This window comes from Podarcis tiliguerta (assembly GCF_965153285.1).
Source record: "Podarcis tiliguerta genome assembly, chromosome: 6".
NCBI lineage: Eukaryota > Metazoa > Chordata > Lepidosauria > Squamata > Lacertidae > Podarcis > Podarcis tiliguerta.
The window spans coordinates 51,105,364-51,119,175 of record NC_139539.1 but is presented as its reverse complement, the minus strand read 5'-3'; the positions used below and the strand labels follow the sequence as shown (position 1 = coordinate 51,119,175).

At 40.3% G+C, this 13,812-nt stretch overlaps 1 protein-coding gene across 5 annotated transcripts in view; it reads left to right on the top strand.

Moving 5' to 3' along the window:
* LOC310680796 (phosphatidylinositol 3-kinase regulatory subunit gamma) overlaps positions 1–13,812 on the top strand; it is a 237,361-nt gene that overhangs the window by 211,945 nt on the left and 11,604 nt on the right. For all 5 annotated transcript variants that reach the window (XM_083447788.1, XM_083447786.1, XM_083447787.1 and 2 more), the window contains 6 exons: positions 1,124–1,235; positions 3,648–3,746; positions 6,006–6,186; positions 6,881–7,006; positions 10,256–10,398; positions 12,730–12,906. In XM_083447788.1, coding sequence (XP_083303914.1) covers positions 1,124–1,235; positions 3,648–3,746; positions 6,006–6,186; positions 6,881–7,006; positions 10,256–10,398; positions 12,730–12,906 — 838 coding nt within the window. The remainder of the gene's footprint in view (positions 1–1,123; positions 1,236–3,647; positions 3,747–6,005; positions 6,187–6,880; positions 7,007–10,255; positions 10,399–12,729; positions 12,907–13,812) is intronic.

Genomic DNA, 13,812 nt, shown 5'->3' with positions numbered 1-13,812 from the left:
AAATGCCCTGGTCTTTGCAAGCATAGCCTTAGGCTAATTTTCAGTAAAATAGATTAGAGCATGGCCAGTCCTAGGGTCAAGGGCTGGAATTTGGATTATGTACTATTCTCCTTATATATCTGGAGGGCCAGTCTTCTCTGGATATAGAACATGGAAGTACGTTGTTGTAGTTTGAAAAAAGTAGGATGTGTTCCCGAAGCACTTCACAGTCAACTTCAGAATTGTTTCCAAGCAACAAAATGTGTTACTTTCCATCAGCCCCACTCTCTCATGGTGCTGGGCTCAAGTATTGTATTGTCACTGAAGGCAGAACTGTGACTGGTGCCCGAATTTACAGTGCCTTCTGCAAGACCAGTGTCCTGCAGGTGTCCAACAAATGGCCCAATCCATAACTTTTTTCATGCTTTTAAAAAAATAAAAGTTCCAAAATCTGTTCTAGGTGTGGTTTAAATTTTATGGTGTCCAACCCACATAAGCAAACAAAACCAAAAACTCTGTAATCGGTCTGGCATTGGGCACTGGCTCCTTGTGGTTCCATGATGGAAGAAAGGTGGGCTATCGCTGTGAGAAATGTGAACGTGCGCAATTTGAGGAGGATATAGAAAGAAAAAAAACCCTCTATCCTGGAATCTGGCTGTTTTGTATGCTGCCAACTGAATCTGATGCTTGATCAGCAACTCAGAGTTTGAATGACTAGGTTAAAGTTCAGTGTAATTTAAATTGGCTTGATTCAGCAAGTGCAAGAACAGGGAACTACTGTACTTAGGGCACTTAAAAGTAGCCTTTGAAACAGAAGTCAGTGAATCATCTTAACTACTTTAGTGTGGTAGGCATTGTAGAAGTAAATAGAAAAATATTTTGAGTAATTCATTACTCCTTGCCAAATCATCTTTCATTTAAACCAGACATTTTTTAAAAACTGAATTTTCTGTTTTAGTACCACAATCTCAGATGAAAAGGGATTTCTGTCACTTTCCTTTTCTTTCTCTTCAGTTCTCACAGGTCTTTAGTGCCATACAATGCTTTACCTAAAATGTATTATTTCCTGATTGAATCCCTTATTTAATATTTTGAGATATCATTATAAAGCCAAAAAAGTAAACCAACAAAATCTCTCTTCCAGCTCTTCCTCCAAAGCCCTCCAAACCAATAACTCCAGTAAACACAAGTGGGATAAAAGAGAATTGCAGTTCATCACTGCAGGATGCCGAATGGTACTGGGGAGATATTTCAAGGTAAGATTTTTTTTTTCCTGGAGGAGAATGTGGCTTTCTTTCAGCTTTCCTTTATATCATAGGTTGGGTACATTTCTCAGCCTAAGGGCTGTAGGTATCATCTTCGCCAGTCTTCTGGAGGCTGCATGCCTTCCCCACATGCAAATCACATGCATACCCCACATACCATACCCACAATCTTATATGTGCATCATGTTAACTTTATTGAAGCTTTATTTTTTTGTGGGGGGTATTGGAGAGAGAGGGAAAGTTCTTCTTCAGCTGCACTTTCTGGGAAGAATGTCCCACATACGCCCTCTACAATCCACTTTTTGACAAAAATAGACTTTTAATTGCTCCAATAGAAGGCATTTTTGAAGCTTGATTGTGATGTGTGGAGGGCTGCATCACACATGGAGGGAAAAGTCCCTGAATAAAGCCATTTTACACATAATTTCAGTGGGAAAGGGACAGAGTGAGGTGGGGGCAATGCAGGCAGGATCCAGAGGCCCTAGGAGTCACATCTGGGCCAATGTTTCTATACCCCTGCTTTGTATGTACATATTAAAATGTATTATTATTATTCAGGTAACATTGTGAATGGATTAATCTTAAATTTAGTGCACATATATCATTTTCTAGACTGTGTTGTCACCATTTTAAAACAGTTAAGAAATCTGTAATATTTTTCACTATGAGGCCGGGGTTAAGAACATAAGAAAAGCCTGCTGGATCAGACCAAATAATAGCCAACATCCAGTTCTCATGGTGGCCAACCAGATGCTCATGAGGAGCCTGCAAGCAGAATGTGAGCACAATAGCACTCTGCTCACCTCTGATAACCACCAGCTGCTATTCAGAGGCATACTGCCTACAAGAGTAGAGGCAGACCCTAACCATCCTAACTAGTAGCCATTGATAGACTTATATTCCATGAATTTGTCTAATCATCCTCTAAAGCCATCTAAATTGACCACCACTTATGAGAATGATTTCTATATGATTTTTTCTATGCACTGTGTTAATTAAGAATTGTTGGATGTGCCCGAGTTCTAGTGTTATGAGAGAGATACTTTCTCCACTCCTCTATCATGTCTGCTCATACTTGTCTTTTATATGAACCAAAAAGCCCCAAGTGTTGTAACCTTTCCTCATACTAGAGTCGCTCCATCTGCTTCATCAATTTGGTAGCCCTTTTCACAAACTTTTCCAGCTCTACTACAGCCTTTTTGAGATGAGGTGACTAGAACTGGTACACATCATTCCAACTGTGATCACACCAAAGATTTGTATAATGGCATTCCAATATTGGCAATTTTATTTTCAATTCTTTTCCTAATGATCCCTAGCACGGCTGCCTCACACTGGGTCAGTATTGTCCACTATGATGCCAAGGTCTCATTCCTCATCAGTCACTGGTAGCTCATATCCCATTGGCATATATGTAAAATATGGTCCCAATGTGTACCATTTTAAACTTGCTCATAATGAACTGCACCTGCTATTTCACTGCCTGTTTACTCACTGCAGAGAGATCCTTTTGGAGCTCTTCACTGTCCCTTTTTGTTTTAACCACCCCGAACAATTTGGCAATTTTAAAATAAAACCTTTTATATTAAGTGTCACAAATAAAAGGAAACCTGAGTTTAATTATCTTTTCATATTGAATCCATGACCATCTGTCTAACACATTTCAGTTTAACAACCTCTTTTCTATGTAAAAGGAGAAACCAGGGATAAAAATGGCACTTTTGAGAACAAACATTATAAATATGATACTCAGGGCATGTATTGTGCAAATTACAAATATTTTGACTCTGCTAGCAAAGCAGCAAATTTTTTATCTCATGAAAGAAATTCTTCTGCCCAGTAACTGCCAAGCATTGCTTTTAGAAAGTTATCAGTCTTTGAATAAGTGATCTTTCATGGTGCCTTTGGGTATGTACAGAGAGCCAAACAGAAATCCTTAATTTCACAGTTGCTCTCCTGTCTCTAGATAAATAATAAACCTCTAGTCTTATTTTGAATATCATCCTAGGCAGTATAAAGTTTCTATTTACTTGTAAACCAATAAATTTTAATTGTTTATAATAAACAATTACTATCTTATTATAAAATAAATGAAATACAACTTTTCTATAGGACATTAGGGCAGTATGAAGCAGCCCTTTCTTTATTTAATCAGATACAGTTAAGTGTTAGTGCTCAACTATTGGCATCCATTTAGGAATGAGGCTTCAGGTGCAGCTGCTTCCAGATTCTAAAAGTTCAAATTTACCTTTGAAAATTCTTAAAACAGATTACAAATACTATGTATTGGTCAACATAAAACTGGAATGAGACCATTTTAAAGAAAAATAATTTCAGAACCAAAGTAAAGGAGTGGTGCTGTTATGAATGAGTAATACTTTGATCTACATTTTGGTATTCCAGGGAAGAGGTAAATGACAAATTACGAGACATGCCGGATGGGACATTCCTGGTGCGGGATGCATCAACAAAGAAACAAGGAGACTATACACTGACATTGCGGTAAATAATTTTGTCTTTGCCCTCTCTATTGTCCTGCACAATCTGTAGGTAGTACCTGCTGATAAATTTGTCTAGGTGTTTGTAGCTAGTGTAAATACAAGCACCATGTTTTCATTATCTTGGAACTTTGTTTACATTTTCTGCTAGGCTATACAAAAAGAACGCAGAATGAACAGCTTTATGTTGCATCAAATAATTTGCAATCTGTAGTGGACTTTGGCATCATGAGAATTATTAGCTTTTTCTGTTCAAAACCAATTTTGTGTTTAGGGGTAGCTCTCCATATATTTGGGGCTACAATTCCCATCTCCCCGACCATTGGCTATGCTGGTTGGGGCTGCTGGGAATTTGTAGTTCACAACATCTGGAGGCACCATGTTGGCTACTCTTGTTCTAGCTTTTTTGACAATAGAGAGGCTTCCGTCTGTGAAGGTAGAATAGAGTGGGCAAGGGTAATGTGGCTTCAGGATCTTGCACAGCTCTTTGTTGAACCCGACAACTTCTCTGTAGCTCTTTGCATTTTTTTCTTGTTCTCTCCTCTCCTGTCCCCAGTTCTTGCTAAAAAAAACTTGAGTATTTCAATTCTGAAGGCAGCATAAAATAAGCTAAGGATCTCAACCCCTCTTTTTGAGGAATTTGTCTTTCCTTTGCAGGACATTTGGAATGTCTTAGTACAAAGTGTATATAGCCTTCCCCATACGCTGTAATTTCACCAATGGCTAAAAGATGGGAAAGGGAGAAATGGAGAATCTCAACCCTTTCCCCAGTTCGTCTCCCTTTACTTCTCTCATAAAGCCACCCATCACTTAAGACTGTTGCTTCTGCCATGTCAAATCTTAATCCTCCTCCCAAAGTTAATATAGGTAGAAGTAAGGAACACTTTCCACTTATCCCAAACTGGAAGGATTAAAAATGTTGTCCTGCTTGTACTTGCCTCCTAATTAGATGGGAGATGGGATATCATAAACTTCCTCTCCCCAACAAGCCTAATTTTGCTTTCTGATGGAATTCTTAATGGCTGTGTATGTTTGGTATTGGGAGTGATAGGTAGGTTTTAGCTTCCCTACAATGTTGTCCCCAAACATAGTGCTTTGTTTTTCTCAGCAGAAATTAATGGCATTTATCATTAAGGAAATGTAGGCTGCCTCTTTTTATTAATACATATTTCTGCTGTGAAAGTGTCTATGGAGGGAGTGCACGAGCCCAAGACTTGTTCCTGGACTCCCTCTGCATAGAAACTTAGGGTAAATGGTGACCACATTGCACAAATGCAATGTGGTTTAATGATGTGTGAATGAGCCCAAGTAATGCATTCGGCTCACATACTTATGCATAGTCTGGAGACTATGAGTTTCATTTCACTTACAGGGAATCTTCACTGGTTATAACATTTGAATTGGGTAACCTGGCTTAAAAGAAATTCTGCTTAGTTTTACAAGTCAGCTTTGTAACACATGTTTTTACTTAAAGGTGGCTGATTATGGAATTTACCAGAGTTAGTTTTATATCAGGATTCTGGGTTTAAACATAACAAGCCAGGACTCCTGAAAGTGAATGTAAACACTGCTGAAGTCTTCCCTCAACTTCATAGGGGGGGTGTTAACCATGATTTGGTGTTAAGTACCAACATTGTTGTTACCTGAGTAACCACAGATAGCCAACATGGTGCCTTTCAGATATTATTGGACTCCCATCAGTGCAAACATCATGGTCAGTGCTGAGGGATGGATGGGGGTTGTAGTTCAGCAACATCTAGAGGCCACCACATTCGCTAACCCTGAGTAGCCCCTTTGTACATGTAGGCAAGACTCGTGTATGCAAGACTGAATCCAGAAGAATAGCTATGGCAAACAAACTGGTGAGGTATATTAGTGGCCACCCAGCTTGTTAGGCATGAAGTTTTGTAGGAAACAAGTACTGTCAAAGTAACTGGACCATATGATGTGCTAAAAGGTCAACTATTCCTTTATACAATTCCTCAGTACTAAAAAACAGTAATTCTTGAACTTCCTTTGGAGAAATTCTAGTTAATCCTTTTACAAATTAGTGAAGCCTGTGACAACTACAGTTAAGATGTTTTTTGACTGAATATTACTCTCAAATTACAGTATTGCATGGGATGCTACATACAAAGTCAACAACATGTAGTGCAGAGTAACTATGCAGGAGTTTGTTTGACTTTTTGGTTTAGTATGCTTATAGTATGCAATATGAATGCACATAATGACATGCTTGCTTTTTTAATTCTCTCTATTGCAGGAAGGGTGGCAACAATAAATTGATAAAAATTTATCACCGGGATGGGAAATACGGTTTTTCTGATCCACTGACATTCAATTCTGTTGTGGAACTGATTAACCACTATCACCATGAGTCTCTTGCCCAGTATAACCCTAAACTAGATGTGAAACTTATGTATCCTGTATCCAGATACCAGCAGGTGAGATTTTCAAAGAACCCTGTATTACCATTTGTATTACCGTTAAATGTGTGTTTTTATTGAGTTTTAATAAAAAACATTTTTTGTAAAGACAGGGTTTTGTATGAGAACACGTAACATTCATCACTATATTAGGAAGTAGCTGGTCCCTAATTTGGCATACTCTCCTTTAAATTCCTGCTTGTCGTAGTCTCTCATTGGCTGTATAAGCTATATGTGCATAAAACTTTTGATCTTGCAAGAGAAATGAAGATGAACTGATTCTCTGCTTTTTAGTAAATCTGGAACTTTGCCTGCTATTTTTTTCTGTCATTATTGGTATTTCTTCCAAACTATAAAGTTTACAAAGGCAAAATAGTATAAATATTTTTTTTTGTAGAAGAAACATTAGAGTATTGAAAGCCTACCATGCTCTCTAAAAGAAATATTGCTGATTAAGCAAGTGCTTGCTCAAATAAAAGGTCCCAAAACTAATTTGTTAATTCTACAATCTCAAACATTTATACGTATTTCCTGAGTAACAGGAATAGTCAGTGTTCAGAAGTTAAGGATAACGTCTTGGTAGATGTATAGAGAGGCTTTGTTGTTCAGGCTAAGACTGTCTTGTGTTTCCATAAGGGTAGTTCTCCAGATAGGTCAGCACTTGAATGTCTTTCATAGAAAAGTATACTTATTTTCTTTTTTATGTATGCAGGATCAGTTGGTAAAAGAAGATAATATTGATGCTGTGGGCAAAAAGCTTCAGGAATACCACACCCAGTATCAAGAGAAAAGTAAGGAATATGACAGACTATATGAAGAATACACCAGAACATCACAGGTATGTTGTTGCATTGTGTTCTCATGGTTACTTGGGCCTGAACTAGAGTTTAACAGCAAATATACAATCTCCAATCCAAATTGGGGGGAACAGTGTTTGATCTGTGCTCTTTTGCTCACAGTACTGAGAAACCTGGTGTTGGAGCCAGCCTGGAGCAAAAGCAGCTAGGAGGAGAGGTTGCACAGATAAAGTAGCTGGGAGGAAAGCTAAAGACATATACACACTTCCCACCTACTTTTTATCCCCTGCATTGTATGTTAAGAGGCCAGCATAGGAAAAGGAATCTGCTCCCACCTAACATATAGCTAGAGCAATGTCCTGCAGAAGGGAACTGTTACAGATTTTGAATGAATGGCATTGTTGAGTGTATAGTCTTGGATGCCAAGCTATCAGGAAGATCATGCTCTGCTGTGGAACATTTCAGCACAGCATCATGAATCTGCTAAGTGGTAGTCTAGCAGAGAAATGGCAGGGGACAGGGGATGGGGACAGCTTACCAGTACAGCTTACCTCCTAACAAAATTTTCCATGAAAGCAAAGCATTTTGCGCTAACAGAAACAGAGTTCATACTTGATGGAAAGTGTTTGCACTGAGAAACTGGGTAATATTCTGAGTAAAGAACTGTTTGTGTAAGCCATTATGCTGGTGTGCATTGCACAATAATTTGTGCAAGACTGGCTTGATTCTTTATGCTGACACTTTGAGGAGCCAGTCTGTCTCATAGTTACTGCTTCTAAAGCTGTGCTCACAAATTATTATTTCATCAAATGAACTGCACACTGTGCAGTGGCTAATATATATATTTTTAATTAAACTAAAATATTAAATCAAATAGTATTGCAAACAAATGAGCCTGCAAGCAAACAGGAAAAAACTGAAATGCACCCTAGAAAGTCTTTGATGCATGTATCCCATCACCATTGACAAGAGTTGGCATGGTGTGTTGTATATGAATATTTGATTCATCTATTTGGAATATATTTTGAATGTACTGGGTCTCTGTGTTGGTTTTTTCTAACGTCAGCACAAAGAGTTATATAAAATATGGACCTTGGTGTTTGTATGAAAATATTCTAAGATGATGTAAATACACTGTGTAAGGCTTATGCTACCACAGAATATTTCTTCCCGAGTCTCTGTTTGTGCAGTCATTAATGAAACACTAACCTCAAGGTCTTGTTGCATTTAATGGGTCTCAGGATCCAAGTCTGTGACTTGTACAAACTGCTTTGGCTAGCTAGGAATTATGTCTGAAGCCATGGTTATGCAGATTCAGAGTAACAAAAAAGGACATGTGAATAGAGGTCACTAGCAAAATCACCACAAGTCTCCCCTTCATACCTATAAATATACTTGCATGTCGTAACTTTGGACTTGAAATCCATCCATGAGTGCTCTCAGGTACCTGTATTAGATAGAGTAGATGGTTTGTATAAATGAGGCCCTGGCTTCAATCCTGACACTGTAGCTGATCACCAGGATTGGAGCTAGTTTCTCCCAATTCTGTATACTCAGAGTTGTAATCATGTTGTTGCACTCCCAGTTCCCATCAGCCCCTAGCCATCATAGCCAATCCACAGGAGTGATGGGAACTGGATAGCCACAGGGTCCCTATCTATGTCCCCAATTCTTTTTAACATCTGTATGAAGCCTTTCGGAGTGGGCATTAAGGAATTTGGAGCAAAGTGCTATTAGTATGCTGATAAAACACACCACTGTTTTTATGTAACATCTGACGGAGTGGCTGTGCAGGCTGGACCAGTATCAGTCTGCAGTGGTGGGTTGGATAGCAGCAAATAAATTGAATTTAAACTCTGACAAGGCATAGGTCTTGTGGGTGAGTGGTCCCCATGTCTTGGATATAGGTCAGTTACATGTTCTGAATGGGGTTGCACCGCCTCTGAAAGAGCAGGTATATTATCTGGAAGTGCTCCTGTATCCATCTTTGTCAGTTAAGATATAGGTGGCCTTGGAGGCTAGAAGTGTCTTCTGCCAGCTTCAGTTAGTAAGACACCTATGACTTTTCCTGGACCAAGATAGCTTGGCCACTCTACTAACCTCAAGGCTGCATTCCTGCAACACACACTTTATGGGGCTTCCCTTGGGCTTACTGTGGATCTTACTATGATTTAATGTGGAAATTGTTAATTAGGTTGTGTACTTTTTGATGAGTTTTAGATATTGTTAATGGCTATTTTTGTTATATTTGTAATTACACAATTTTTTTCAAGTTGTAAGCTACCTTAAGCATGGTTTTATCTATGGAAAGGTGGCATAAGAAAAAATGATGTGTATATATGCCCTAGAGGTGCACTTAGTTTGTATTAGAAACTGCACTTTTAGTGTTGCAGCTCTAGCTCTTTAGAATCTGTTATTAATATTGCACTTAATTTATTAATAGCCTTTTAAACCACCATCTCAGGGTGATTTACACATAACATAATTAAAAACAGTTAAAACACAAAGTAAAAAAATACATTTAAAACAAGATTAAAACCCTAACATGTAGAGACTCATGATAAAGACTTGTGAATACAACTGGGAAAGCTTGTTGGAACAAAAATGTCTTCAACTGTTTGCAGATTGTGGGCACCTGTCGTATCTCAGTAGAAATGCTATTCCACAGAACAGGGGCAGCCACACTAAAAGCTCTTCTCTGAGTTACTGCGTAGTGGGCATCTGAGATGCTGAAACTTGCTGGACTCTCCCCCAGACAACAGCAATCTGCTGGGTGTGTTTGGCATAAGACAGTCTCTCAAGTAACCTGCCAAAATTAGACAGGTGCCTTGTGTCATACCGTGTAGGCATGTATTGAAGACATTTTTGTTTAAGGCGTTCCCTGAGGTGTGTAACCAGTCATTTATTAAACAATTGCATATCTTTAGAGTTTGTTGAAATGATATTGTTCTTAGAACTTGGATTGTTTTGTTTTGTTTTGTAAACTCCTTTAATAGCTTTATTTTGTGAAATGCTCAATAAAGTTGTACGACAACAACATGGTCACTTTTTTCTCAAGGTGAAAGAAGGCAAAGCAGGTGTAGCTGACTAACCAGAGGGTCTTGTAGATTAGATACTTTAAATTGGTAATTCACTCAGTGTTTGGATTATATACTTTTCAATACTGAATCAAATCATATAGACCTATAAATTATCTGCTTTGATTTATGTAAAAATAATAATCAAATAGTTCTACAGCTTTGTGCTTCTGGTGAGTAATGGTGATTTTTGAAATTGGTTTTTCTGTGCAGGAAATTCAAATGAAGAGAACAGCAATAGAAGCTTTTAATGAAACAATTAAAATATTTGAAGAGCAGTGTCACACCCAAGAGCGATATAGCAAAGAATACATTGAACGATTCAGAAGAGAAGGAAATGAGAAGGAAATTGAACGGTAGGTCTGCCCAAATGCCACTTCTGTTGCCAGTCCTGGCCTCAGGTAGTAACTGTATTTGTGTTCTCCATAATTATAATTTCTCCCATTGACCTCCACTGTACACTATATCACCATATTTAGTTACATAACTACTGTGCTATAGATCAGACACCTTTGTTGTAAGCAATTTCCGCACTGTATGAAATTTACAAGGAAACTGACTGCATGTTACCAGGTGTTCTGTTGAATTTAGATAGCAACTTTTTCCATGTTTAAAATGTAGTAAATCATGGATTGAGTTGAAATTACTCGAGAAGCACAATCCCAAGTAGGCTGAAGAGCTCCAGATCAACTTATTCTGAAAAAAGGAATGACAGAATTTTAATAGAGCTGGAAAAGGTTTAGGAAAGGGCAGCTACCTAAATGGAAATCTGGTTGATCACTGTTGGAGACAGTTTGCTAGACTTACCGTATTTTTCGCTCCATAGGATACACTTTTCCCCCTCCAAAAATGAAGGGGAAATGTGTGTGCGTCCTATGGAGCGAATGCAGGCTTTCGCTGAAACCTGGAGAGTGAGAGGGGTTGGTGCGCACCGACCCCTCTCGCTCTCCAGACTTCAGGAGAGCCCTAGCACCAGCCCCACAAGGACGGGGACAGCGGGGAGGCGGAACGCCGCCATCCCGCTGTCTCCCGATGTGGTTTGGAGGCTGACGGCGGGGAGACGCGTGCTTCTCCCCGCTGCCAGCCCCACAAGCTCCGGGGACAGCGGGGAGGCGCAGCGCGTCTTCCCCCTGTCCCCGGACCTGATCTGAAGGCGGGCGGCGGGGAGAAGAGCGCTTCTCCCCGCTGCCTGCCCCACAAGCTCCGGGGACAGTGGGGGGGCGCAGCGCGTCTTCCCCCTGTCCCCGGACCTGATCTGAAGGCGGGCGGCGGGGAGAAGAGCGCTTCTCCCCGCTGCCTGCCCCACAAGCTCCGGGGACAGCGGGGAGACGCAGCGCGTCTTCCCCCTGTCCCCGGACCTGGTCTGAAGGCGGGCGGCGGGGAGAAGAGCGCTTCTCCCCGCTGCCTGCCCCACAAGCTCCGGGGACAGTGGGGGGGCGCAGCGCATCTTTCCCTGTCCCCGGACCTGGTCTGAAGGCGGGCGGCGGGGAGAAGAGCGCTTCTCCCCGCTGCCTGCCCCACAAGCTCCGGGGACAGCAGGGAGGCGCAGCGCGTCTTCCCCCTGTCCCCGGACCTGGTCTGAAGGCGGGCGGCGGGGAGAAGAGCGCTTCTTCCCGCTGCCTGCCCCACAAGCTCCGGGGACAGTGGGGGGGCGCAGCGCGTCTTCCCGCTGTTCCCGGACCTGGTCTGAAGGCAGGCGGTGGGGAGAAGAGCACTTCTCCCCGCTGCTGGCCCCACAAGCGCCTGGGGGGGAAATAAATTTTTTTTTCTTTATTTCCCCCAAAAAAATCTTGGTGCGTCCTATGGGCCGGTGCGCCCTATGGAGCGAAAAATACGGTAGGTGGCTATTCTTAAGAGTGTTCTTAACAGCATAGATCCTCAATTAAATAATTTGTTAGATAATGAAACAACATGAACAATAGTGGGGATGCTTTTTCTAATAACTGTGAAAAGTGTTCATGTGAGGTATCTTATCCAGGCAAAATGACTTCTGAAGTTCCAATGGTAGTAGTTGGGCAGCTTGTAATAAACAATAGGGTAACTTACCTTCATTTTTAAAATTAATTTAAATTTTTATTCTCTTTAACAAGGCCTCTAATACAGCTTACAGTGCAATTTTCAGAAGTGTTTTCATAATAAAAACAACAAATGGAATTTTAAAAAACCTAGCAATATTATATTAAACCAGCAGAATCTACACAGGAAAGGCAAATTAAAAACCCTCATGCCCAAATAAAGCAGACTCTGCAGCACACCCTCCCTGTTTTATTCAGCAACCTCTATGCCAATATGCAAAAGGTCCTGTCTGCTGTGGCCACCTACTTTATCTCTGAAGAAGGAGACAGATGCAGCAGAGTATCAGTGGAAGATCATAAGATGCAGCTAGGATCATATCTGATGCATGTGGTCTCTTACTTTTGAGACTGAAGAGGTATAATACCTTATAAGAAAGAGGTAGTAGAGCAGTTCTCAAATTCTACAGCTTACAACTGCTATTCCAAGGTAGACTTTCTGCACCTGTGATTTAGTGCTTAAGTTGTAAAGCAGGATCAGGAAGCTCTTGTGTAGATACACTTTTAGTCTGAAGGTATGATGAATGAAGCCAATGTCTTCCACAGTGCCCAAGATGAGAGTGGTTATTTTTGTGTGTAACTTTTACCCTTTAAAAACTAGTCACTTCTTTACAGCATTGCGATGAATTATGAAAAATTAAAGTCACGTCTGGGTGAAATCCATGATAGTAAGCTGCAACTGGAACAGGATTTGAAGAAGCAAGCTCTAGACAACCGGGAAACTGACAAGAAAATGAACAGTATCAAACCTGATCTTATGCAGCTGCGCAAAATCAGAGATCAGTACCTTGTGTAAGTAATAGCCAGTCTGTGAGTCTCCAGTATTCTGGTTAGGGTCATTCACAGAATTAGCAATTGTGTTGGTGTCATTTTAGAAGTAAATAGAGTGGGCCTGAGCTAGATTAAGACCCTGGTGGGGGTGGGAGCTTTAACCCTCCACTTGTGTCCCAATCCAGCTTGGGCTTTTCATTTCATGTCACCTAATGATTAAAGACCCCTACTCTGGTACAGATGCAGATCAGGTCTACTGTACTTATTCACTTATTTGTTTTATTTATAACCTGCCTTTCATCCCAAAGGTTTTCTAGGACAATACAAAAACTAGTCAATAAATATACTCAACAACCATAAAATCATTAAAATGCATAAGCATCATAAAACAGGCTAAAAATAAAAATCCTTCATGTTTGATATGAGAGGTATGTCTTAACTTGGCATTTGAGAATAGATAACATGTTGGACAACAGCATCTCCAACGGGAGCGAGTTCCATATTCAGGGTGCCCAAACAAAGAAGGTCCTGCTTCTTAAAACTGACTTCAGCTACTGTTGGAGCTACAAGCAGGCTTTAAAGCACAGATGGGGGATAAGTTCTTTCAAATTACTTACAAAAAAACATTCACACAATTCCTATTGATTGTGTGAATGGTGTCTCATCTAATTTGGCCCAAATATATTAATGAAAGGAAGCTGAGCACTTAACATGAAAGGATGTTAACAGTTGGTTAGCCTTTTCAGCACTCATGTAATAAATGCTTGGCTTAATAATAACTAATCCATAGCATGTCTTGTATGGAACATTTCTGGTTCCAGCTGAATTTTCTTGTTAGCTTTGAAGTGAAATAGAGCCGATACTGAATCCACACTGGGTGTACCAAGTCAGCAGATAACTAACCAGCGCCCTCGTAGATAAGCTGCT